We start from the raw sequence: 23,104 nt of genomic DNA, 5'->3' as shown, positions 1-23,104 counted from the left end.
TTGAATTAACAGAATTCGGCACATTCCAGCTCAGAAAAAAAGATAAAAAAAGGAAAATTGTGAGTGAAATGATGAACTGTGTTTTAAAATTTGGGGATGAAAAGAGTATATTGATACCAAGAAAAGAGAAGGATAAAGCCATTCTAAGCCTTCATTAGGGACAACTGAGAGAGTTGACAATATAGAAGGGTGGATGGTTAAACCTTTGAATTTTGGATTTCAGTAGCTCCACCTTGATGACAAGTCCTGTGGTACAGTCATGAGAGTGGGTGCCAGTCTTGGAGCAGAGATGATGGCTACTGGAGATGAAAGCCAGAACCCAAGAGGACGGGTCTTCCATTTAGATGTTCATGTGACTTTGGGTAATGGCCAAAGTTGGAATCAAAGGTTTTCATCAGTAAGGAGAGAGTAACACAAAGCAACAAGGAAGGATAAAAAGTGGCATGGCTACATAAAAAGGAGGAGGGATTATCCGAGTAGGCCACTGGGGAGCAAGGGGACGGACAGACCCTAAGCTCCTAACAAAGACATAAAGGAAGTGTGGGAAAATAAGCCATCTTCACTTTAAAGCTTAAAGCAAGCAGCCTCTGGGAGGGAGAGGATGTTATGTCTCAGCTAAATCACTGCAGATGCTGATTGCAGCCATGAAATTAAAAGACGCTTGCTCCTTGGAAGGAAAGTTATGACCAACCTTGATAGTATATTAAAAAGCAAAGACATTACTTTGCCAACCAAGGTCCGTCTAGTCAAGGCAATGGTTTTTCCCGTGGTCATGTATGGATGTGAGAGTTGGACTGTGAAGAAGGCTGATCGCCGAAGAATCGATGCTTTTGAACTGTGGTGTTGGAGAAGACTCTTGAGAGTCCCTTATACTGCAAGGAGATCCAACCAGTCCATTCTAAAGGAGATCAATCCTGGATGTTCATTGGAGGGACTGATGCTAAAGCTGAAACTGCAATACTTTGGCCACCTCATGTGACGAGTTGACTCACTGGAAAAGACTGATGCTGGGAAAGGTTGGGGGCGGGAGGAGAGGGGGAAGACAGAGAATGAGATGGCTGGATGGCATCACCTACTCTGTGGGCATGAGTTTGAGTGTACTCCGGGGGTTGGTGATGGACAGGGAGGCCTGGCGTGCTGTGATTCATGGGGTCGCGGAGAGTCGGACACGACTGAGCGACTGAACTGAACTGAAAGACAGGAAAAGCACACCAGAGATCCAGAATGTGGAAGAATTTGTTCACAAAAGACTGGAATTCCAGAGGCCAGTGGAAACAGACAAAGGAGGGTAGTGTAGAACTGCACTGGCAACTAAAGGTCCAGCTTGTGCCCCAAACATGGAAAGTGGTTGCGCGGGGACAAAAACGTTTCCAGAAGAATTGAGCAAGAATTTTCTGTTTGTACCTGATCCAGTATCAGGTTGTGAGTTTCTTTTTCCTTTTAGATTTTTCTCTTCCTTTAGCGTTCTCCTTTTCTGAAAACATAAAACTGATGGGTCCCTTCCCAACCACTTTCCTCCTCGGGTTCCCTCCTGTTTCCTCGTCTCCCAGGCTCTCTGAGCGGCATTGGGAGCCCCGCCCCCCGCGGGAGGGGCAGGGGCGGGGCGGGGCGAACAGAAGTGGGCGGGGCGGGCCCTCCCTCCCTATCGACGTGTCGCCGTAAGGACGCTGTGACGTCAGAGGACGTCCGGTCCGGCGCCTAGTATCTGTAAGCGCTTGTGTCCGCGTTTCTCCGGGCTCGGTCGCATTTTCTCCTGGGGTTGTGGTTCGCGCGTTGCAGCTGCTGCCGCCGCGGCCGGCTTCACGCCACTCCCTGCTCCTCGGCGCCCGGAGTGAGTCCGGCCTCCCCGCGAGGGTGAGCGAGGCCCGCCCGGAGCGCGCGCGCGGGGGAGGGTGCCCCGCGGGCGGGGACGGCCGTCGGTTTCCCCAGCCGCGCGGCACCGCCGCCGGGTCTCCCCTGGACGCCCCCCGCGCCTCCGGCCCTCCCGCTGCAGGCCTTGCCTCCCAAGCCGCGGTGACCCCGGCGCCCGCGCCCCGGGCCTGCTTCTTCATTTCACGACGCGGGCCATGTCCTAAGAAGTGGGAACCTTCCTGGAGAAGGGTGTAAAGCCGAGAACAGAATTCAGTGTTTAAGTTTACAAAACAAACTGGAGGGGGGAAAATGAGGAATCACCCCTGGGGGCACAGACAATTTCACCCGAGGAACACCTCGTGATTATTTCCGGAGCTCCTTTGGGGAGGGCAGTACACGTTTTTTCACTCTGTGTGTCTTGTCGCTTTAAATACTGGAAGGGTGACCTAGTGGACTTGGATGTTACTCCACATCACCACCCACTAAACCTCTTGGCCTGGTTTGTCAATACTTTTAAGGCTTAACTAACCACCACACAGTTTATTGATTGGGCATTCCAGCAGAGTTGAAACCCAGAACGTAGAAAAGCTTTGAGTGACTTTAGTCGTGTTCCAGACACAAGCTGGTGTGTGATTTTTGCGGTACTGTGATGAGAAATATAGATGTCGAAGTGTGCTTTCTTAGAACTCTCTCCCTGTGTCGTGGACACGACTCCGCTTTCTTTGAATAAGAATATTTTTGTCTTCATGGAGGTTGTGTGTCAGTCCGCCGTGAAACTTGAGACCATGCTTGGAAGTTTCGGATTTGTAGATCTTGCATAGAGCCTAGAAGGCTCAGTCTGTACTTGTATAGATTTCCAGATAATTTTTGAGAACCACTCTTAGAAAAGATGGTTTTTAAAAAGTATATGTAGTTTGAAGAATACTAGGAACTTCACAAGTTTCTATTTCAAAGCAAGCATGTGGACTCGTTTGTGTATTTCTCCATTTATTAAGTGCTTCATTTATGCCCAAAGGGCTGGGAGGCAAAGCTTGTCAAAAAAGATAGAACTGGAATTTTCAGGGAACCTGTGGTCTTCAGATGGGATGAAAAGCCAAATGAAAATGTGTTATTAAGTCAAAATCTTGTTTTTTCTAAGTGTGGTGGTTCTTTCAACTACCTGGTAAAAGCCAGTTTTAAAGTCCTTATTTTGATGTGTGCTAAGCACGTACTCTTAAATTTGAAGTTAAAATTACATACTCACTGCAGGTAAAAGTGTAAGGAAAGGCAGCTTTCAAGGAGTCAGATTGATTCTGATGCCTTTAATGTTTTTTCAGAAAGGATAGTTTGGCTTTGTAGTTGATGTCATTTGACATGACTATTGGATGTTTTATCTAGGTATTATGTGGGAAAAATTAGACATGAAGTCTTGGCAGCATCAGGTAATCTGAATATATAGCTTAAAAAGTGAAATAAGCTGGGTAAATAATACATTCCTAATAATTTTGTTTACTTGGTACAGAGTAATTTTTAAAGGATACTGTTTAACATCAAAGAAACTTCTCTGTGGGAAAGAAAACCATTTTGGCTGTTAGGATAAATCTTTTGATGTTTACATTTTTTAGAACTGTTTGATAATACAAATAAGTGCTTTGTTTTTTTTGAAGTCATCTATTTTATTTGGAATAATGTATGCATAATGTTTCATAAAGGCTTAAAATGTGCTTAACCATCAAAATGGGAGAGTTGAGTTTAAAATTTAATGAGAATTAGAACATTTCATTCTGCTGCTCCTTAGTTTCTTTAAAATAGCAAACGCAACAAGGCAATTAAATCTTCTCTGCTTGCTTGTGTAGAAAGAAGGGAAAATGCCTAAAAAAAAGACTGGTGCAAGGAAGAAGGCAGAGAACCGCCGGGAACGGGAAAAACAGCTAAGAGCATCAAGAAGCACCATAGATTTAGCTAAACATCCATGCAATGCGTCAATGGTAATGGGTTTTTTGGTTCTCAGTTGAAAAACTATGTAAATCTGTGTTAAAGCCATGTCTGTTGTTTTCATTAACACTGAATAGCAGTTGAGTTTTGCTTTTGTTGTTTATAAAACCTGTCATATTATCTTGGCTACTATTGTATTGATCAAGAATGCATACTAAGAACTGTGTGACATTTTCCAGCCTCTCTGACCTAGTACGCCTTCCTCAATTTATCCTATTAATTGGAGCCTTTTTCCCACATGTCGTCATTACCTCATCCCTTCCTCGGACCACGTTTTCTCTACGTTGTCCCAAAACGGATTTGCGCGCCTCTCTAATTTTCTCTTCCCATTCCTTTTTTATGTGTACTTTTGCTTCATCAAACATTGACGAAATGCTTACTGTGACTTAATTCCTCCAGTGTTTATTGTGTGCCTGCTCTGTGCTATGGAGGACACACAGAAGAATGACACAGTCTCTGTCTCCACAAGCTGAGGGCTCAGTTTTCTGTATTCCTAATGTTTGTAAATGACAGAAATCCAAGTTAAGTAACTTCAGGGAGAAATAGAGTTGATTGAATGAATAGTGGACTAACTTGTGTCGTTGGAAGGACAAGGATGTAGCTGGGATGCAGGAACAGCTGGAACCTGGAACAACTGTCCCTTTCTTTTATTTAGTTCCATTTTCTCAGATTATTTTATTTTGTTTGGATTCATAACCACTGGGTCTATAGCTTGCATGTTGCATCACATATTGTCCCAAGAGAGGGAAAGAGCTCTCATAGGTTGGGCATGGGTGGGTGCCCATCCCTGGGTTAACCGACATTTATGGCTGGGTTGCAAAGAGTCGGACACAACTGAGCGACTGAACTGAACTGATGGCTGGGTTGGGGGGTGAGGGGGAGCAAGGTTACATTGTATAAATAGGACAGTGGGGACTCCCTTCTCTGTGCCAGGGTCGTTTCTAGAGAAGAGAAGGAAGACAGAAGAAGAAATGACTCATCCATAAATAAATGCAGTGAGGGCTAGACTTTGGTAAGTGCTGCAGAAAAGGTACAATTGGGACTGAGGTCTATTAGGAGTAAAAGTTGGTAAAAGATGAATGTGGGGCTGGGGTTCAGTTCATAGAGGAGGTGGGATCATCACCACAGCTTGCAGCAAGTAAAGGAGTGAGGAGGGACTTTTCAGGGAGACGTATTAGAATAAGTCAGGCATGAAAAAGAAAGAACACAAGACATATTTTGAGAACAACCGGCAAATAGTGACTTGAATCTGAAGAGAACAGGCCAGCGAAGTTTGAAAAGTGACTAGAGGCCAGATTGCGGAGTTCTTAGTACCATTTTCAGAATTCTGGGTTTTCTGTGAGCTTCAACATATTGTGTTCTCTACTGTTTCTTGTACCATTCTGTATTATTTTTCTGATTCCTTAAAAAAAAATTTCAAGAAACAGACCACTACTGTTTTTAGCCTCTTTAGTGAAAATGCCACGTCTTTCTCTAGTGTGGTATGCCCAGTAGCATACCTTTGTTATTAAAGTATGTGTAGATGCTGGTATCCATGGGCTTTTGAGCAAGTGTCACTTACATTTTAACATGAAAAGTAGGATATTCTTTATAATGCAGGTAACTTTGCAGTTTTCACCTGGTAGAAAGATTAATGTTATGTTTTTATATTTTACAGGAATGTGACAAGTGTCAGAGGTAAACTTTGTTTTTCTTTTTTCTATCTATATGTAATAAATATAGATGGACCTTTTATCTGATATTGACTGTATTTAAAAATTTTCTTTTACATGACAAGGCGGCAGAAGAATAGAGCATTTTGCTACTTTTGTAATTCTGTACAGAAGTTACCAATTTGTGCACAGTGTGGTAAGTATATGGTAACAATGCATGCCTTTTCTTTTACTAAAAACTTATTTGGTATTTATTTAGTTTGAACCTGTGGGTTCATCGTTACCATTTACAGGAATGTTATGCTTACTGTTAATAGAATAACATAAAATGTTATTTGGCCTACCAGAAAACTGTCACGTCTTGGTTTTATGTCTTTGATGTCATGCTGGGAAGATAATTAAGATACAGTTTCAGCACCATGTATGTTGTTTTAAACATGAAAAGATGAAATTTCAGACTAGTAAGATTGGTGACCCTGAACTTTCCTTTATGCTCTCTTGGTCTTGTCGATATCTTCTGTTTACTTTCCTAGCTTGACGCTTGCTGGTCCTGCCTGCAGCATGTTGGTTAGACCTTTGAACGTCATTTTATTGAGCATTTAGCTGGTGCTGGTTTTGTGATCACTTGTTTCCTTATTTGGTTCTCAGTGTATGATTCTTGAGTTTCCTCACAGGTATTCCCAAGTAAGTGGAATAGAGATCGTAAGCCATGTATTTAATGAATTTTTATTGCGAGTGAATGATTATTCAGAGTAAAACTATGTAGTAGTTCACAGAACAACAAGCTTGATGTTTCCCAAATAGTGTTCCACAGAACACTTGGTATATTAATAGCTATTTTTCAGGCATTGCATACATTTAAGACATACTGCGTGTTTCCCTCACTCCCATCTGGGAGAATTCTGTTACATATGTATATGTTTAAGATTCTGAAGACCTCCAGTAAGGAAGCCTGATTAATTGTATTCACTCCAGAACCACCCCCAAAACTTTTGTTTAAACACAGGTTCCCCTTTGATTATGGGATGATAGTTTCAGGTGAAACACAGTTTCGAGATATGCACACTTAAATGTGTTTATGCATGATAACATTGCAGAAAGTTAGGAAGGCTTAGGGCCACACCCCTGAATATTTCCAGTGTAGTTCCAGCTTCCAAAGACGTCTTTGAAGTCTGTAATTAATGGAAAAGAGAAACTAGCCTGGATAAAACCATCATCTGCTGGTTTTTGTGTCTTTATTCACAAAGGGCAAATGGATGTAGAATGCAAAAATAGAATAGATTGTGGAGAAGATGGAGATGCGCTCTCGCAAGGCCGATCGCCTGTTTCCAGTGCAGGGCTGCGCATGGACGCGTCTCCTGCTCACTAGTTCTTGCCCTTAGTGTTGGGCGTGGAGCAGTTGGGGCGCTGCTGCCTCTCATTTCCAGTTTCTTTTTCTTCCCGTTTCCTCTCGTCTAGCTTGGTTTCCTAGGTAATCAGGGTAATGGGAAATCGAGAGTCTTCTGTTCCTTCTGTGTTCCGCTTTGTGGTATCTGAGATGTCACCATTAACCCTCTCATGTCATGTGATAAGTGAATTTCCCGATGGTGTTTCAGATTGCTCATTTGCTTCTAGATCAGAGCTCTTGTGGCTGTATTGTGATTTTTTGCTTTATCACTGTGTTCTTGAGTTTTTGTGCTCACTTGGGCACTATTTGACAATTCTTTTGGAAGAATGCTTACCTGGGAGCTATGTTTATATATTTTTAACTATGGATAAACATAAAAAAATGAACTAGGTAATTTGCATAGTTATTATTTTATATTTGGTTTGAGATGTTCTATGGAAAGAAGCAGTCCCTTCAAATCAGACTGCCTTTATTGTGAATTATAAAATGGGCATATCACTTTGAAATCTGTTAATTCATCTGAAAATTCAGGTTTTAAGTAGCAGCAGCAGTGATCATTAGGTAAGAAAGCATAACCTTTAATTTCTGATTTTTCTACAAACATGAAGTAGTATATAAATTCCTAATCTGAAAAGATCTGACTCTGTTGAGATCTCAGTTATATCCATTTTCTTTTTTCAGTTATGTAAGCAGTAATCAGTGCTAGTCTCTATTTTCAAATTATTTCCATAGGAACTTGGGTTAGATAAAAAGAGGAATTAGTGAATATTTACATGAACTACTTTGTAAGACTAATAGTGAAAATTCATTTCTTTGCTAGGGAAAACAAAGTGCATGATGAAGTCTTCAGACTGTGTCATAAAGCATGCTGGTGTCTACAGTACTGGCCTTGCCATGGTGGTAAGCTTCTTGTCATCTTTTAGATCAGTAGATTTCCAAGGAGATGGAGAAGGCATTCTTACCAATATGCAGTTATTTTTCCCCAAATGGTGTTGCTTTGTCCCTTGGTTCAGGTAGTCGAGTTATTTGGATTACCTGGCTTATTTTTGCATGATTTTCACTTATTCTCCACTTGTTTTTGACTACTTCCTTCTTTCTTATTGGGAAATGTACAGACAGCTTCCCTCTTTCTTACTGGGTAATGTACAAGGAATGGAAACTCATCTCAAATGGACCCAAATAACAGTTCTTTTGTCAGTGGGGCCTTTTTAATGTGTCTTAATTAGACGTCAGCAATATATTATTCCCACATTGCAGGTAGATTCTTTACTGTGAGCCCCCAGGGAAGCCCTTTCTATATTGGAAGTTCTGCTAAATTAAGATTCAGGCTTTTGGTTGAATAAGCAAACTAAGTTCCAAAACAACCTACGATGAATTGTTTTTTTAAAGGTTTACATTTCAAAAAAGAGTACGTAGTTAACAGAGTTTTGCTCTTCGCTACATATAGACATAATGTACCTCATTGCATGTAGTTATCCTTCATGACATGTAGAATTTTCAAAGGAAGGTCATTGTTTTAAACAATAGAAACAGTTGTGTCCTGGGATGCATTTTGCTCTTTTTTCCATTAAAAGATGTTATCCTTTTGACTCTTTTGACCATATTCTATTGTATTAATTTATGCTAAGTTCCAAATGTCAGTCCATGAGGAATATAATATTTAACGTAGAATATAAATAATAATTTCCCAGGAACACATAATTTTTCATCATGAAGCAGACCTTTACATTTTTCATGTGTGCATGTCTTGCAGAAGAGCCAGAATTATAATCATCTTGTGAAAATTCTTCTTTAAGTATAGGATTTTCAGTGTTGCCTTTATTCAGAAGCTGTTGTAATCTTCCTTGGTATGTCTAGATGTATCAAATTACTACTTTTTTAATTCACTGAATTGTGTGAGTGTGAATGATCTCTTATATAAAAAATACATTTAAGTAGAGTCATGCATTGTTAGCTCTGAGTCCTAGAACAGTGATTTTCTGGCCATTTTCTGTTTGCCAGTTAAGAGTCCCTCTCCTTTCACTCTTCTCCACCCTGATTTGTCATGGGAGCCTGACCTGTGTCTGTGAAGCGGGTCAGTGGCTTTCTTACTCACGGCTTTGTTTTGGTTTCCGCTCATGGAGGGGCTGGCAAGGGGAGGATATGGCCTGGGTGTTTATTCTTCCAGCTTTCTCCCTGCCACGCTGTCCTGGTCTCCTCTACTGAACAGGTAGTCCTCTCCAGACGGCTCTCTCTTGTGGTTCTAGAAGCTTCTTCTTCCCTGTGCCCGTATTCCTTCAGGTCTAGGGGTATATGTGTATCATCCCTTGATGCCTTTTTATGCCCTTCCCTGTTATTTGTGAGTTATCTCTTTAGACTCCCCTGGATTACCCAGGTTAGGGTGTCATCTCTCTTCTGAGTTAACATTCTAGGGTTTGTTATCCACACTGGTAATCTACTTGTACAAGTCCAAAACATTCTTCCAATTTGCTCTTTACCGCTTTTGTTACAGAGCCTTGAAAGTATTGAATGTGACGCTGAACATTGAGGTTCAGAAGACCTGGGTTTAAATCACAGCTCCTCTCTAATGTAGCTCTGGAACTTGCATCATGCCCTTGTCTCTCCTCACCTGTAAAGGAAACACCATTCAGTCCCATTTTCTGAAGAGTCTTTGTAGCTCTTAGTGTCCTGTAGGTGTCATTATGTCATTGAAAGGCATAGTCTTACAGTCTTTTCTTGACAGAGGATTGGAGTCTTATTCAGTTCAGTTCAGTTCAGTCGCTCAGTCGTGTCCGACTCTTTGCGACCCCATGAATCACAGCACGCCAGGCCTCCCTGTCCATCACCAACTCCTGGAGTTCACTCAAACTCATGTCCATCGAGTCGGTGATGCCATCCAGCCATCTCATTCTCTGTCGTCCCCTTCTCCTCCTGCCCCAATCCCTCCCAGCATCAGAGTCTTTTACAGTGAGTCAACTCGTCACATGAGATGGCCAAAGTATTGGAGTTTCAGCTTTAGCATCAGTCCTTATTACCTTGTTATTTAGTAGCGTATTTTACTTTAGTTTTTGTCTACAAAGAAATATATTAATGATTTACAATATGTGCTCTGTGTGTGTGTTCAGTCACTCAGTCATGTCTGACACTTTGCGACCTCATGGACTGTAGTTAGCCAGGCTCCTCTGTCCTCGGGATGTTTCAGGCAAGAATGCTGGAGTGGGTTGCCGTTTCCTACTCCAGGGGATCTTGCCAATGCAGAAATCAAACCTGCATCTCCTGTGTCTCCTGCATTGGTAGGGAGACTCTATCCACTGAGCCATTGGGGATTTAAAACATAAGCTGCTTTAAAAGAAAAAGGAAGCTGGCATAAATTTAACATTTTCTTTCTGTTATTCTAGAAAAGTTATAGGATTATTATATAAATTACACAGATAAGGATCTTTCTTAAGTCAGAAATGTTAATATTTGAAAAAGTTTAGTTACCAGAATTGCTATAGGACAGGGATGTTTGAATTATTGGCTCTAGACTTCAATTTAAAATTCAGTTTGACGACTGTCCACTCTTTGACTTATTTTAATGATTAATGTTAGAGTACGTGTATAGTTTCCCTCCTTCTTTTTCTTTGGATTTGTAGCTTAGATTTGTATATTGTAAATAGCTATTGGTGAACAAGTTGGATCTTCAGGGAACCTTGTTTAATTTTGGGTTAGAGAAAGCAGTACATTTTTAAATGCAGCCACTCTATCACTAAACGTTGGTAAGTGGCTGAATGCACATAATTTTGGTGATAACCTTTGCTTACATAATGGTTGTGGCCAGTCAGGTGGCAGAGATTAATTTTTTGTGTTCTTCTGTTGCAGGGTGCAATATGTGACTTCTGTGAGGCTTGGGTCTGTCATGGAAGGAAGTGTCTCAGTACGCATGCCTGTGCCTGCCCGCTCACCGATGCAGAGTGCGTGGAATGTGAACGGGGTGTGTGGGACCACGGTGAGTGGTTACACACAAGTGATGAGCTTTGCTGGAAGTGAGGGATGACCTTGAAACATTCTAGACGCTCTTGTGTGATTTTTCTTTTTGCAGGATACTCTCAGTCCTAAGTGTTGGCACTGTTTCCATTATCAGTTTAGTTCAGGGGTCCCCAGCCTCCGAGCCACAGACTGGTACCTCCTGTCAGATCAGGAGCTTGAGATTAGAAATAAAGCACACAGTAAATGGAATGTGCTTGAGTCATCCTGAAACCATCCGCCCACATCCCAAAACCTGTCCCTGGTGCCAGAAAGGTTGGGGACCAGGTAAACTTTAGTTGGAAAAAGGATTTATGCATACCAACATTAAGAGGCGGTGCTAGGATTGTCTACCGAGGCAGGGAGGGACAGAAGTCACGTACCAGAGACGAAGTGTCTCTTAGCATTTCGCGTATAATATTGGGAGCCAGGATATAGTGGGAGTTCACTCTTTTTTGGTTCAGTTGATTAGTTTTCTTTGTAGCTTTTTCCAGAACAAAAATTGCTGTGCTATTTTAGTATACATCTGAGATAACTTGCCATCTTTTCTGAGCAGTTTTATAGATGAGAATTTTTTGAATTAAACTTTTATTATATTTACATTTGTGGGTTTTGTTCTTTAATCCAATAGGAGGCAGAATTTTCAGTTGTTCTTTTTGCCATAACTTTCTCTGTGAAGATGATCAGTTTGAACATCAAGCCAGCTGCCAGGTTTTAGAAGCGGAAACATTTAAATGTAAGTTTTTAATATACTACATGTTCTTTATACCTAAGATTCTTAATAGTGTAAGTGTTAAACTTACTGGAAAAGGAATCTGTTTTTCATGTGGCCTCTTATGGACTGTAATTTAATTCAGTATCTATTTTCTGTTTGTAGAAAAAATTCAGAACACATACAGTCCATTGTTTTCCAACAGTGGTGCCAGTGGCATTTTGGTTGGGTCAATTCTTCATTTTGTGGGATTGATCAGGCATTGCAGGGCTCATAGCATTCCTGATCCTGAGTACTAAATGGCATTTTCACTTCCAATTTATTATAGTAACTAGCCCCTCTCCCCCACCCTATTTTCAGAAGTCCCCAAATAAGTGGTTCAACCCCTAGTTTGTTCCTGCTTTTGGTTCCAGTGACTCTTAGACAGGAGTCTGCATTAGAAACACCCGTGGAGGTTTTTAGAAAATGGAGGTGCCCAAGCCCCATCCTTGGAGATTTTAAGTCTATGGTGGAAGCCAGGCATCTGTATTTAGCCTGTACCCATAATTCTCATGTATATTCCAGTTTGAGAACCAGTGGTACTGATGGGTTCATGGTATCATCTTTACAGATAAGATTGCATTGTATTTTTACTCTGTTAATTTCTCAAAAGCTCAAGTTTTAGATTCAAACATTACTTGATTTCTACTTATGGGCCATATGTTTTGGGGCAAATTACCAAATCTTTCTTAACCTGAGTTTTGTTATGTTTTAAAAGGAAGATGCTGATTTTTTCGAAGAGTTAACTGAGAGGAGAATCCATATGAAGCATCAGGATGGTACCCTTCTAAGGGTTCTTAGAAAGCCCTTAGTAAATAGTGGACCCCATTGTAGGAAAGGCTGAAATTCCAGATTCACTCTCATGAATTTGGTTCTTGTTCTGCTATAAAATGCTAATCCTTACACTCATCTATAAATACAAAGTTGATAAGTCATCAGTCTAACACACATGTCCAAACACATATGTAATTCTCACAGTATTTATAAAGAAAATCTCAAAATATTAAAGGAATGTGTCAAAGTAGTTAGCATTTTTGAGCTGTTCCTAGACTTGTGCAGCATGTATAATATAAAAATTGAAATATTTTATTTGAAACTTGGGAGTTTTATGTATTTTATAGTATTTAAACCCAAAGACAGGCAACTTTGAGTGATGGAGTTTTAGTGATTTGGTAAAAGACAAAGGAAAAATAAAGATACTGAATAGTGGAAAGGATTTTACTATAAATCTGTTACCATGTCTTTGATACCTCACATTAAAGTCATTCTCATTGTAGATTCACAGGTTTCTTTGGCTTAGTGTAATTTTTCCTCCTTCTTGTTTTCATTGCTTTATTTTTTCTTTGTCATTCTTTTGCCAGTTGCCAGTCACTGCTTGAAATACTCGCTCTGGAATACTGCCCTCATCATACACATAAACCCCAAAGATAGTTTGTTTCTGCTCCCTTACCAGTCGCATCTCATCATTTTTGGATTTGAACTTACAACTATGAATGGGAAAACATGGGAATTCTTTAAAATACTTATTTTACTTGCATAACCAGTGGGAAGAATGTCTTGAGGGAAAAAAAATCCCCACACATGTGTGTACTCTGCCTTTATTTTTTCAAATAATGAAAATGGCTTGGGGGGCCTCTAATTTAAGTGGCTTATTATCAGTAGTCTTTGATGTATCCAAACCTGATTCCTTTTAAAATACTCTGAAGACATAGAAATAGGTTTAAAAAGAAAACCATTCCCCAGTCTAAAACGAGGAAAATCACAATATTTTTTAGAATCTGGAAGAAATGCATTTTTAAATATAAATTCAAGATCTTACTTCTTAGAAAAATTAACAGGGCAGAGAACTGGAGTGCCTGTGTGGGGGGCTGAGGTTATTAGCAGAAGACTGGCAGGGCCACATCCCACCAGAATGGTTTGAGTTCCCAAGCGGTAAAGGTGAGGGTGCGATAGACAACCATTTCTTAGAATTGTGTCTTTGTGGCATGTCCAAAGCTCAGCTGGTGGGGATGGGAAAAGAGTGTATGAGAAAGGCTTGGTGCACAGGGAAATTGGGTTAGGCACTTTGTACTTTCAGTGTGTGTTCTGGTTCTATATTTGAAAGGGATTTATAGTGTTTTTGATGGGCTTACCTGGTGGCTCAATGGTAAAGAATCCACCTGCCAAACAGGAGACAGAGGTTCTATCCCTGGGCTGGGAAGATCCCCTAGAGAAGGAAATGGCAACCCACTCTGGTATTATTGCCTGGGAAATTCCATGGACAGGGGAGCCTGGTGGGCTACAGTCCATGGGGTCTCAAGAGAGTTGGACAGGACTGAGCGACTAATCAATAATCCTTTTTTTGACTGAATGAAGACTGAACCTAAGAACTCTGGGCATATCTTCAAGTAGAGATGATTGCGGTTTCAGGCTTTTCCTCCACAGCCTGAAACAATATAGTTATTGTTGGAGTAGTTTGGTATGCTTATATATGTCTAGCATTTGGTGAGCACTCAGTTGATTTTCACTTTTACTGTTAGCACTTAGGACAAGTAATACAAATCCATCTGAATTAATGGTGTTACTGTGGAAGAAAGAGGGTGGTTGGACAGAAACAATAGTAATACACATAATTGAGAAATCATCCTTGAGTTTTTAAAAAAATAACTCCATGGTCCAGACTGAAAAAGCTGCCCATGACCCAGGCAAACTTAAGTAAAAGAATCCCCAATTTAGAAATATCTGGTCAAATATTTGAATTATAAAGATAAAATTCCTTTTGTTTACTTTTCTTTTTTCAAGACCTCTGAGTAAATTGAAAGTTAACAGTTTATATTTACACTGTATCAGGGTAATGGTTAGTTTATTTTCTTGTTCCTATATGTCTCGATTATTTTTGTCTTCCATATTTTGATATACTCAATATATGCCAGACATTTTGGCTATTCCAAAATATTTGCACTTGTGCAGATTTTTTTGCATTAATTGTAGATAATGACCAAAATTAATGTGGCTTACTGACTAAAATAGAGGTAAAATATTTTGGGATTTTTCCATCTGTTTTCCTGCCCACTTGAACATTATTTTCTCTTCATAGTCGCGCTTTTCCACCTGAAGTATTCTATTCTCATGTCAGAAGTTTGCAAAAAATGGCAACAGCCTACACCACCAGGAGATAATACGTATTAGTGGAGGTGTTATTCTTTTAAAAATAGAAATATTATATCATTAAGAGTCCAGCCAGTGTCATGGGGTAAAGAAGATGTTTTACCATTTCAGGTGTTAAAATATCACTAATGACGCTCACCATCTCCTAGTTTTGGAGGAAAGAAAGGAGATTAGAGGACAATTAGAGTTGTAATAGTGAAAGAATGCAGGTGTGTGCAATTGCTGGCTTCCTTCCCTCGGCTGGCAATTCCATCTAATTTTTTTGTTTCCTCAAAGTTATGAGACAAAAAAATGTAGATAGCTAATCTAAGATAAGATAGTACAAGTATAAAACAATGTTTTCATTCTGTGGAAAACAACGTTTTCATTCCAAATTTGAATCTGTATATTATGTACTTTCCCCCGCAGGTGTTTCATGCAATCGGCTTGGTCAGCATTCCTGTCTCCGTTGTAAGGTATACTTTTATATTTTTTAGTTTTAGATTTGTTTCTAATTCCCATATATTCCCACCAGCCCTTAGAATATTTTTAGTTGTAATAAATCTATAGGGGTCCTTAAGCATTATGTGTGGGTTTGCCTGGTGGCTCAGTGGTAAAAGAATCCTCCTGACATGGAGGAGATGCAGGTTCCATCCCTAGGTTGAGAAGATCCCCTGGAGGAGGGCATGACACCCCACTCCTTTATTCTTGCCTGGAGAATACCGTGGACAGAGGAGCCTGGTGGGCTACAGTCTATAGAGTCACAAAGAGTCAGACACAAATGAAGCAATTTAGCACACACGCCTGCAAACATTATGTAGTTTAATTCTTTTATTGTAGGGATTGTGAATGAAGTTGAGACAGCTTAGAGACATTTCAGAACTCATCCAGTTGGCATGTGTTGACTTGACACTAGTGTGTGGGTCTCCTGAATCTTAGCTCAGTGTTTTCATACCTTATATTTATGGAGAACATTCTGACCAAAATGCTGGAGTATATTTTAATTTATGTCAAAATGCATTTGCTTGGTAGAGTATGAGGAAAGTGAAGATTTCCATAATGTTCTGCTTCCTTACACCTTGTCTCCAACATTTCCATTTGTCAAGGATCACTGAACAGATGCACCCTGATTCACTTCATCTCAGTAATTTCTCTGGTTCTTATTAATACTCATAGTCGTATCTCTTCTGACTCCTCTCCAAGTTGGTCTGTGCTGTTTCCTCTGCCTTAGGCCACTCTTCACTTTTGCTTGCCCTGCTGCCCCCCCCCCTCCATTCTCCATTCTTAGATCTCAGCTAAGCCATCACGTCTCCTGGAAGACTTTCCTGAATCCCTGGTCTGGTTTGACGCCCCTCCTCTGCCCTTGCCTTTCAGTGCACAGTGTCTTGTAACTGCATCTCCACTTGTATGTGTCCCCAGTTGCACCGTAAGCTCTGTGTGGGTAGCTGAGCTGTTCACCGTTGTGTCACCAGAGTCTTTGTGAATTCTCATTTACGAAGAAACGTGTCTGCACGTCACACCCTGTGTGTACTTTATGCCATGTGTTTAGGTCATAGTTCAGAAGAGTTCTGGCAGAGACCTTTTCCCTTAAGGAACTGAAATCAAGAATGTTACCAGTCCCAACAAAACTCATCTTTGCTTGAACTAAGTATATCTTTAAATTTCCTTGATATATTGAGTGATGGACCAGAAAGAAGGCTGAGCACTGAAGAATTGATGCTTTCTAATTGTTCCAGAAAAAGAGAGTTCCAGACTTTATGTTTTTTGGCTCCATGCATGGTGACTGTAGCCGTGAGTACCAGAAAAAAAGAGTTCCAGAAAAACATCCACTTCTGCTTTATTGACTATGCCAAAGCCTTTGACTGTGTGGATAACAACAAACTGTGGAAAATTCTTAAAGAGATGGGAATACCAGACCACCTTACCTGCCTCCTGAGAAATCTGTATACAGGTCAAGAAGCAACAGTTAGAACTGGACGTGGAGCAACAGACTGGTTCCAAATTGGGAAAGGAGTATGTCAAGGCTGTATATTGCCACCCTGCTTGTTTAACTTATATGTAGAGTACATCATGAGAAATGCCAGGCTAGATGAAGCACAAGCTGGAATCAGGATTGCCAGGAAAAATATCAATGACCTCAGATATGCAGATGACACCACCCTTATGGCAGAATGTGAAGAGGAACTCAAAAGCCTCTTGATAAAAGTGAAAGAGGAGAGTGAAAAGGTTGGCTTGAAGCTCAACATTCAGAAAACAAAGATCATGGCATCTGGTCCCATCACTTCATGGGAAATAGATGGGGAAACAGCGGAAACAGTGTCAGGCGTTATTTTTTGGGGCTCCAAAATCACTGCGGATGCTGATTGCAGCCATGAAATTAAAAGACACTTGCTCCTTGGAAGAAAAGTTATGACCAACCTAGACAGCATATTAAAAAGCAGAGACATTACTTTGCCAACTAAGGTCCATCTAGTCAAAACTATGATTTTTCCAGTAGTCATGTATGGATGTGAGAATTGGACTGTAAAGAAATCTGAGCACCAAAGAATTGATGCTTTTGAACTGAGATGTTGGAGAAGACTCTTGAGAGTCCCTTGGACTGCAAGGAGATCAAACCCCAGTCAATCTTAAAGGAAATCAGTCCTGAATATTCACTGGAAGGATTGGTGCTGAAGCTGAAACTCTGGCCACCTGATGTGAAGAACTGACTCACTGGTAAAGACTGATGCTGGGAAAGATTGAAGGCAGGAAGAGAAGGGGACAATAGAGGATGAGATGGTTGGACGTTGTCACCGACTTTATGGACATGAGTATGAGCAAGCTCTGGGAGTTGGTAATGGACAGGAAAGCTTGGCATCCTGCAGTCCATAGGGTTACAAAGAGTCAGACATGACTGAGTGACTGAACTGAACTGAATTGTAGTTCCGGAGAAGACTCTTAAGAATCTCATGGAGAGCAAGGAAATCAATCAATCCTAAAGGAAATCAACCCTGGCTATTCATTGGAAGAACTGATGCTGAAGCTAAAGCTCTAGAACTTTGGTCACCTTATGCAAAGGGCCGAGTCCATTGGAAAAGACCTGCATGGTGGCAAAGATTGAGGGCAAGAGGAGAAGGGGGTGACAGAGGATGAGCTGGTTGGATGGCATCACCAGCTTAGTGGACATGAATTTGAGCAAACTCCAGGGGATAGTGAAGGACAGGGCAGCCTGGAGTGACTGCAGCCATAAGGTTGCAACTAGTCAGACATGACTTAGCAGCTGAACAACAAAAACATTGAGTGATGTCTTCATATATTTTTTTAATTACTTATTTAACTTCCTAATTTTTATTTCTCCTTTATAGGCTTGTTTCTGTGATGATCATACAAGGAGCAAGGTGTTTAAGCAAGAGAAAGGAAAACAGCCTCCCTGCCCTAAATGTGGGCATGAAACTCAGGAAACTAAGGATCTTAGCATGTCAAGTAAGGCTTTTCTTAAAATAACACTGGAGTGATTTTGCTTTAATGCATAGACAAGATTTGTTTCTTTTTTTCCTCTTTCCATTTTTGTTTTTGCCTTTTCTTCATATTTGAGAAGATGAACGTGTTCTCCTAAGCAAATGGAATTTTATAGCCTTGGGAAATTTTGGGTAAAATTTTTCAATTTAACATAAGAAACTTACCATCATTCACTTCAATATTTGGCATTTGCTTCAGTATAATAGTGAATACTGAAATTTAAGACCAAAAAGAGTGATTTGTCTGTTTTTGCTTGGGGGCTTCCTTGTTAAATAATTGTGTAGTAATAAATCCTTAATATTCACATTCTGGTAATCTTTAGTACTTGGAAGTTGGAATTCATTTTGAAGCTATTCTTAGGTGTCTGATATTTGAGCAGCAGTGCTTATTATGTTATACATTGCTACTGTAGGAAATTGTTTTATGGTTTAATGTAATTTTTCCATGAAGGAATGCAACTACTATAACATGCTTACAATAATGCAGCTCACAATTTTGTTAAAGAGAATTTGACTCTTTACCAAACATATCAGAACAGAACCATAATTCTAAATGACTCTGACCGTACTTTGTTTAATCAAAGATACAGTTACGCAGTGAGGTGAGACATAATTTTTTGCACTAAACTTTGTTTTGCTAGTAAGGCAGAGGAAATGACAGGCTTTATTTTCTAGGATATCTGAATTACAAAACAGTTCTTTTGAGAATATAATGACATGAAATCAAGTGTTCTATAATTTGAAAATACACTTTTAATGAAGCAAAGGCCTTTTAGATCTTAATGTGCCTTATTTAATATGTATTTAGAATGCTATTCTTACTTTGTTTTCCAACTTTATCTAGATTTAATGGAACGACAGTCACGTTTATCATTTGTTTTATGTGGTGTGTATGTAGACTGTGAGTAGGATATAACCGATTGTTTTTTCTTTAAAGTTTTATTTATTGCTGCGCAGGTTCTTCTCTACTTGCAGCAAGAGGGCACTACTCTGTAGTTGCGGTACGCAGGCTTCTTTTTGCAGAGTATAGGTTACAGAGTATGGGTTTCAGTGGTTGCAGCACATGGGCTCAATATTTGTGGAGCATGCACTTAGTTGCTCCGTGGCATGTGGGAGTTTCCCAGGTCAGGGATCGAACCCGTGTCTCCTGTATTGGCAGGTGTATGCTTTACCACTGAGCCCCCAGGGAAGCCTTGAGGTCTTCTTTCTTTCCAGTTAAATTTTAAGTGAGTAAATAAGGAAAATGTGACTGACTTTTGCATTTGAGAGTAAGAAGCAGATAGTCAGGTTCACATAATTTTATGTGCTATAGAGGATTTGGAGAATTTAATCAAACGCCATGTACATATCTATGTTTTGTAGCACGCTCCCTGAAATTTGGCAGGCAAACTGGAGGTGAAGAGGGAGATGGAGCTTCTGGGTATGATGCCTATTGGAAAAACCTTGCATCTGATAAGTATGCTGGTGCTAGCTACCATGATGAGGAAGATGAGTACGAAGCAGAGGAGGACGAAGAGGAAGAAGATGAAGGCGGAAAAGATTCAGATGCTGAGTCATCAGATTTGTTTACTAATTTGAATTTAGGAAGGACCTATGCCAGTGGCTATGCTCACTATGAGGAACAAGAGAACTAGGAGAGCTGCTTGCCCTTTGATGACCTTGTCTTAGAAGCTGGGATGTGTGTGCTTGATGAATCATGTGTGAACGTTCAAAAGTGTTATACATATTGTTACTTAGCCTTGTGCAGAGACTAGTCACATTTACTGGGACAAGGAGTAGGGCCTAGCATTTGAATAGGAACTGATAATCAGGCTTCTAACATAAGAAAAATGAATTTCAAATGTAATATGATTGATCTAAGCAATTGAAGCATCATGGATTGGATTTTTACTGATTTCTGTAATCTAGTAGGTTTGCCAATTACATATATAGGATAAAGGAATAGGATGATAATATATTTGAAATGAAATTGCTGTTTTTATTAAAAAAACTGCTTATGAAATCATTTTGTCTGATTTTGTAACATGTAATGGGTAAAATGAATTATTGTATTTTTGTTTATTTGTCCATAGGATAGAAATCAGATGGTAAATGCTAAATTTTCATTAAAGAGTCATGTTATCTTAAGTCAGTGTATGTATGTTCCAGCCATTGACTCGTTCAGTTCTTTCTTCACAGTGTGTGCTGAACAGTCCCTGCTATTTATGCTTAAATGTATGGACAGAGGTCACCAGATAGCCGTTTTTCAGAGACACAGAATCAGTATTATCACACAGATGTTTTACCCAGGAAATTTGATTTCTCTTTGAATAAATCTAGTATCACTTATATACTTCTGACATTTAATTTCTTATTCACACTGTTTTAAACCTATTTTGGAAAGCGTTCCAGAATTTTTATATAAACTATGTCATTTTTCTATCTAATATGTGAGATAGGTATCAGAAATGAATAGCGTGTGGTGGCCACAGTGATTCAGCTGGACCCTGTCATTCGTGGTGGGTGGAGAATGGTTGCTGGCACGAGTTCCAGTGGTTGCAGTTTGCACTGATGTTGCATGGGGATGGTGTGGCAGAAAGGAATGCAGTATTGGACTGGCTGGCATTTGAGAACATGGAGAAAATTGTAGCCTTCAGGATAATGGTCAGATGGCTATTACTAAGCCATTGTTACTCCATAGAAATGTCATGAACAGCTGAGGGCAATAAGAGGCACTCTCCTGGTTTTCTAACCAGGCGTGGCAAGCCAGAGATCCTCTGGATGCATTCAGAAAAGCGTCCATCTCTTGTAGCAGGAAGGCTGAGAACACTGAAGACCAAACCAGGACCTAGTAGTCTGAATGGATAAACTTCAAAAGACGGCTGTCAATCAAGGCAGGTCTATTTTGCAGAGGTCAAAGGACTGGGAAAATTGAGGACTCTGACAAGTGAAATGGCGACATCTGAGTGAATGCTGCTGAAGGTTTGCCCTCACTAGATTCCTGAGCTTTGTGAGCTTTAGTCACAGCCCACTTCTCTGTTAAGGGCAGGCAGCCCTAACCCACTCCCCAGTTGGGTGGTAATGCACAGGTCTCTCCCTAGGCAACCTGTCCCCGCTTCAGGACTTGCTCTGTGTCCATGCCACAAGACCAGAACGAGGGGTGAGCAGCTGTCATTAGGGTTAAGCAAAACTCAGCCAGCGAGAGGCTGGGCCTGATGAGACAGGAGACAGACCATACCCCAACGGAGCTGCAAGAATTGGCCTGTATATATTGGGTGAAACAGGAGGAGAATGCTTGGGACTGGAAGCTGAAGGTATTGACTAGGAAGGGGGGAACTTGATAATAGCACCCACATTGGGTCTTTGGGTTGAAAAATAATCTATCTTAATAGGATTTGACATCCTGGTTAGGATCCCAGGAGATGTGAACTCACTATTAGGGTGGCTTCTAGAAACATGGAAAAAGCAATGGCCAATTCTGAACAAAGTTGAGTGGCCACTGGTGGAAAGGATGAGAAGACTGAGGAAATGATATGCCAGAATGGATAGGTTACCTTTGGATGATTATGTTCCATAGAAAGGCCATAAAGAGATGGGCTGATAGGGGCACAAGGGCCCCTAAAAAGTTTAGTGGCAACTCGGGAGGCTACAGCTAACAATAGAAACAAACTACGGTAAAGGAAATCAATCCTGAATATTCTTTGGAAGAACTGATGCTGAAGCTGAAGCTCTAATACTTTGCCCACCTGATGTGAAGAGCCAACTGATAGAAAAGACCCTGATGCTGGGAAAGATTGAGGGCAGGAAGAGAAGGGGTGACAGAACGAGATTGTTGGATGGCATCGCTGGCTCAATGGACACGAGTTTGGGCGTGGGAGATAGTGAAGGACAGGGAAGACTGGCATGCTGCAGTCTATGGGGTTGCAGAGGCAAACACAACTTAGTGACTGAGCAACAGCTGGAAAACTTAGCTTGCTGATGGCAGTGGGTGATCAGACCCAGAAACAGTGACTTGTGGCAGTACCTATTTGCCGAAAGTCAGTGGGGTCACGGTTTCGGTAACGAGTACCAAGGTGGGAGAGAACGCACACAGACACACTAGGAAGAAGGCCGTGTGAAGACAGAGGCAGAGATTGAGCCACAAGCTAAGGAATGCTGAGAATTGCTGGCAACCACTGGAAGCTCAGAGAAAGACTTGGAGCAGGTTCACGCTGAGGGCCTCCAGAAGGAACACTGCCAACACCTGGGTTTCTGGCTTCTGGCTGCCTGTTCTGTGAGAGAATGCATTTCTTTTGTTTTAAGCCACCGAGTTTGTGGTTATTTGTTACAGCAGCCCTGGACAAACACCGTGAGAACCAAACACAGAAGCAGGAATTGTCATCTTTCCCAGATTCACTGGGGAACATCTTGCTTCCTGTCTCAGGGACTCTGGGGATCTGATGACCCCAATCCATGGGTTCTCAAAGAGTCGGACACAACTTAGAGACTAAACAACAAAGGTCACCACATCATTGGGTAGAGTTCCCTGTGCTATACAGTTTGTTCTCATTAGTTATCTATTTTATGCATAGTATCAATAGTGTATATATGTCAGTCTCCCAGTGTGATGGGGACAGAAGAATCTGGGTGGAACCTAGGGGATTTGCTTGAATTTTCAAAGCAAAATTCCTTGGTCCTTGGTTCACTTGCAATTGTAAATAGACATGGCAAAGCACCCCAGCCCGGGAAGGGTATGGCGACTAGATCCCTGGGGGATGATGGTCTGGGTCATTGCACCAGCTAAGCCACTGAGACTAGCAGAGGTAGTAGCAGTCAATCTGCTTCCGGGTCGGACTGTGCTGCAGAGCTGCCTGGGCAGGATCCAGTCCTTCCTGGGGCACAGCATGAATCTGGTGACTGAGTG

The 23,104-nt window shown here is 40.9% G+C and overlaps 1 protein-coding gene across 3 annotated transcripts; it reads left to right on the top strand.

Annotated features, from left to right (window-relative positions):
- The first annotated feature begins 1,665 nt into the window (after nt 1-1,665).
- NOAZFP (nucleolar atypical zinc finger) lies at nt 1,666-20,556 on the top strand. 3 transcript variants are annotated; one of them, XM_055405142.2, is made up of 10 exons: nt 1,666-1,707; nt 3,687-3,818; nt 5,483-5,502; nt 5,603-5,673; nt 7,685-7,764; nt 10,705-10,831; nt 11,480-11,584; nt 15,155-15,201; nt 18,070-18,187; nt 19,585-20,556. In XM_055405142.2, exons 2-10 carry the CDS (start codon nt 3,699-3,701, stop codon nt 19,854-19,856), a joined length of 960 nt encoding a protein of 319 aa, XP_055261117.1. In that variant the 5' UTR covers nt 1,666-1,707; nt 3,687-3,698; the 3' UTR covers nt 19,857-20,556. The 3 variants fall into 3 exon arrangements, with proteins under 3 accessions (XP_055261117.1, XP_055261115.1, XP_055261116.1); XM_055405140.2 differs by having other exon boundaries at nt 1,687-1,854; nt 19,585-20,555; XM_055405141.2 differs by having other exon boundaries at nt 1,689-1,831.
- Nucleotides 20,557-23,104: the final 2,548 nt, after the last annotated feature.

Source organism: Moschus berezovskii, chromosome 19, assembly GCF_049115385.1.
Source record: "Moschus berezovskii isolate FMDL1 chromosome 19, NW_MosBer_1.0, whole genome shotgun sequence".
Lineage (NCBI taxonomy): Eukaryota > Metazoa > Chordata > Mammalia > Artiodactyla > Moschidae > Moschus > Moschus berezovskii.
Note: the sequence above shows the minus strand (reverse complement) of the source record. Positions and strands in the feature narration are given on the sequence as shown.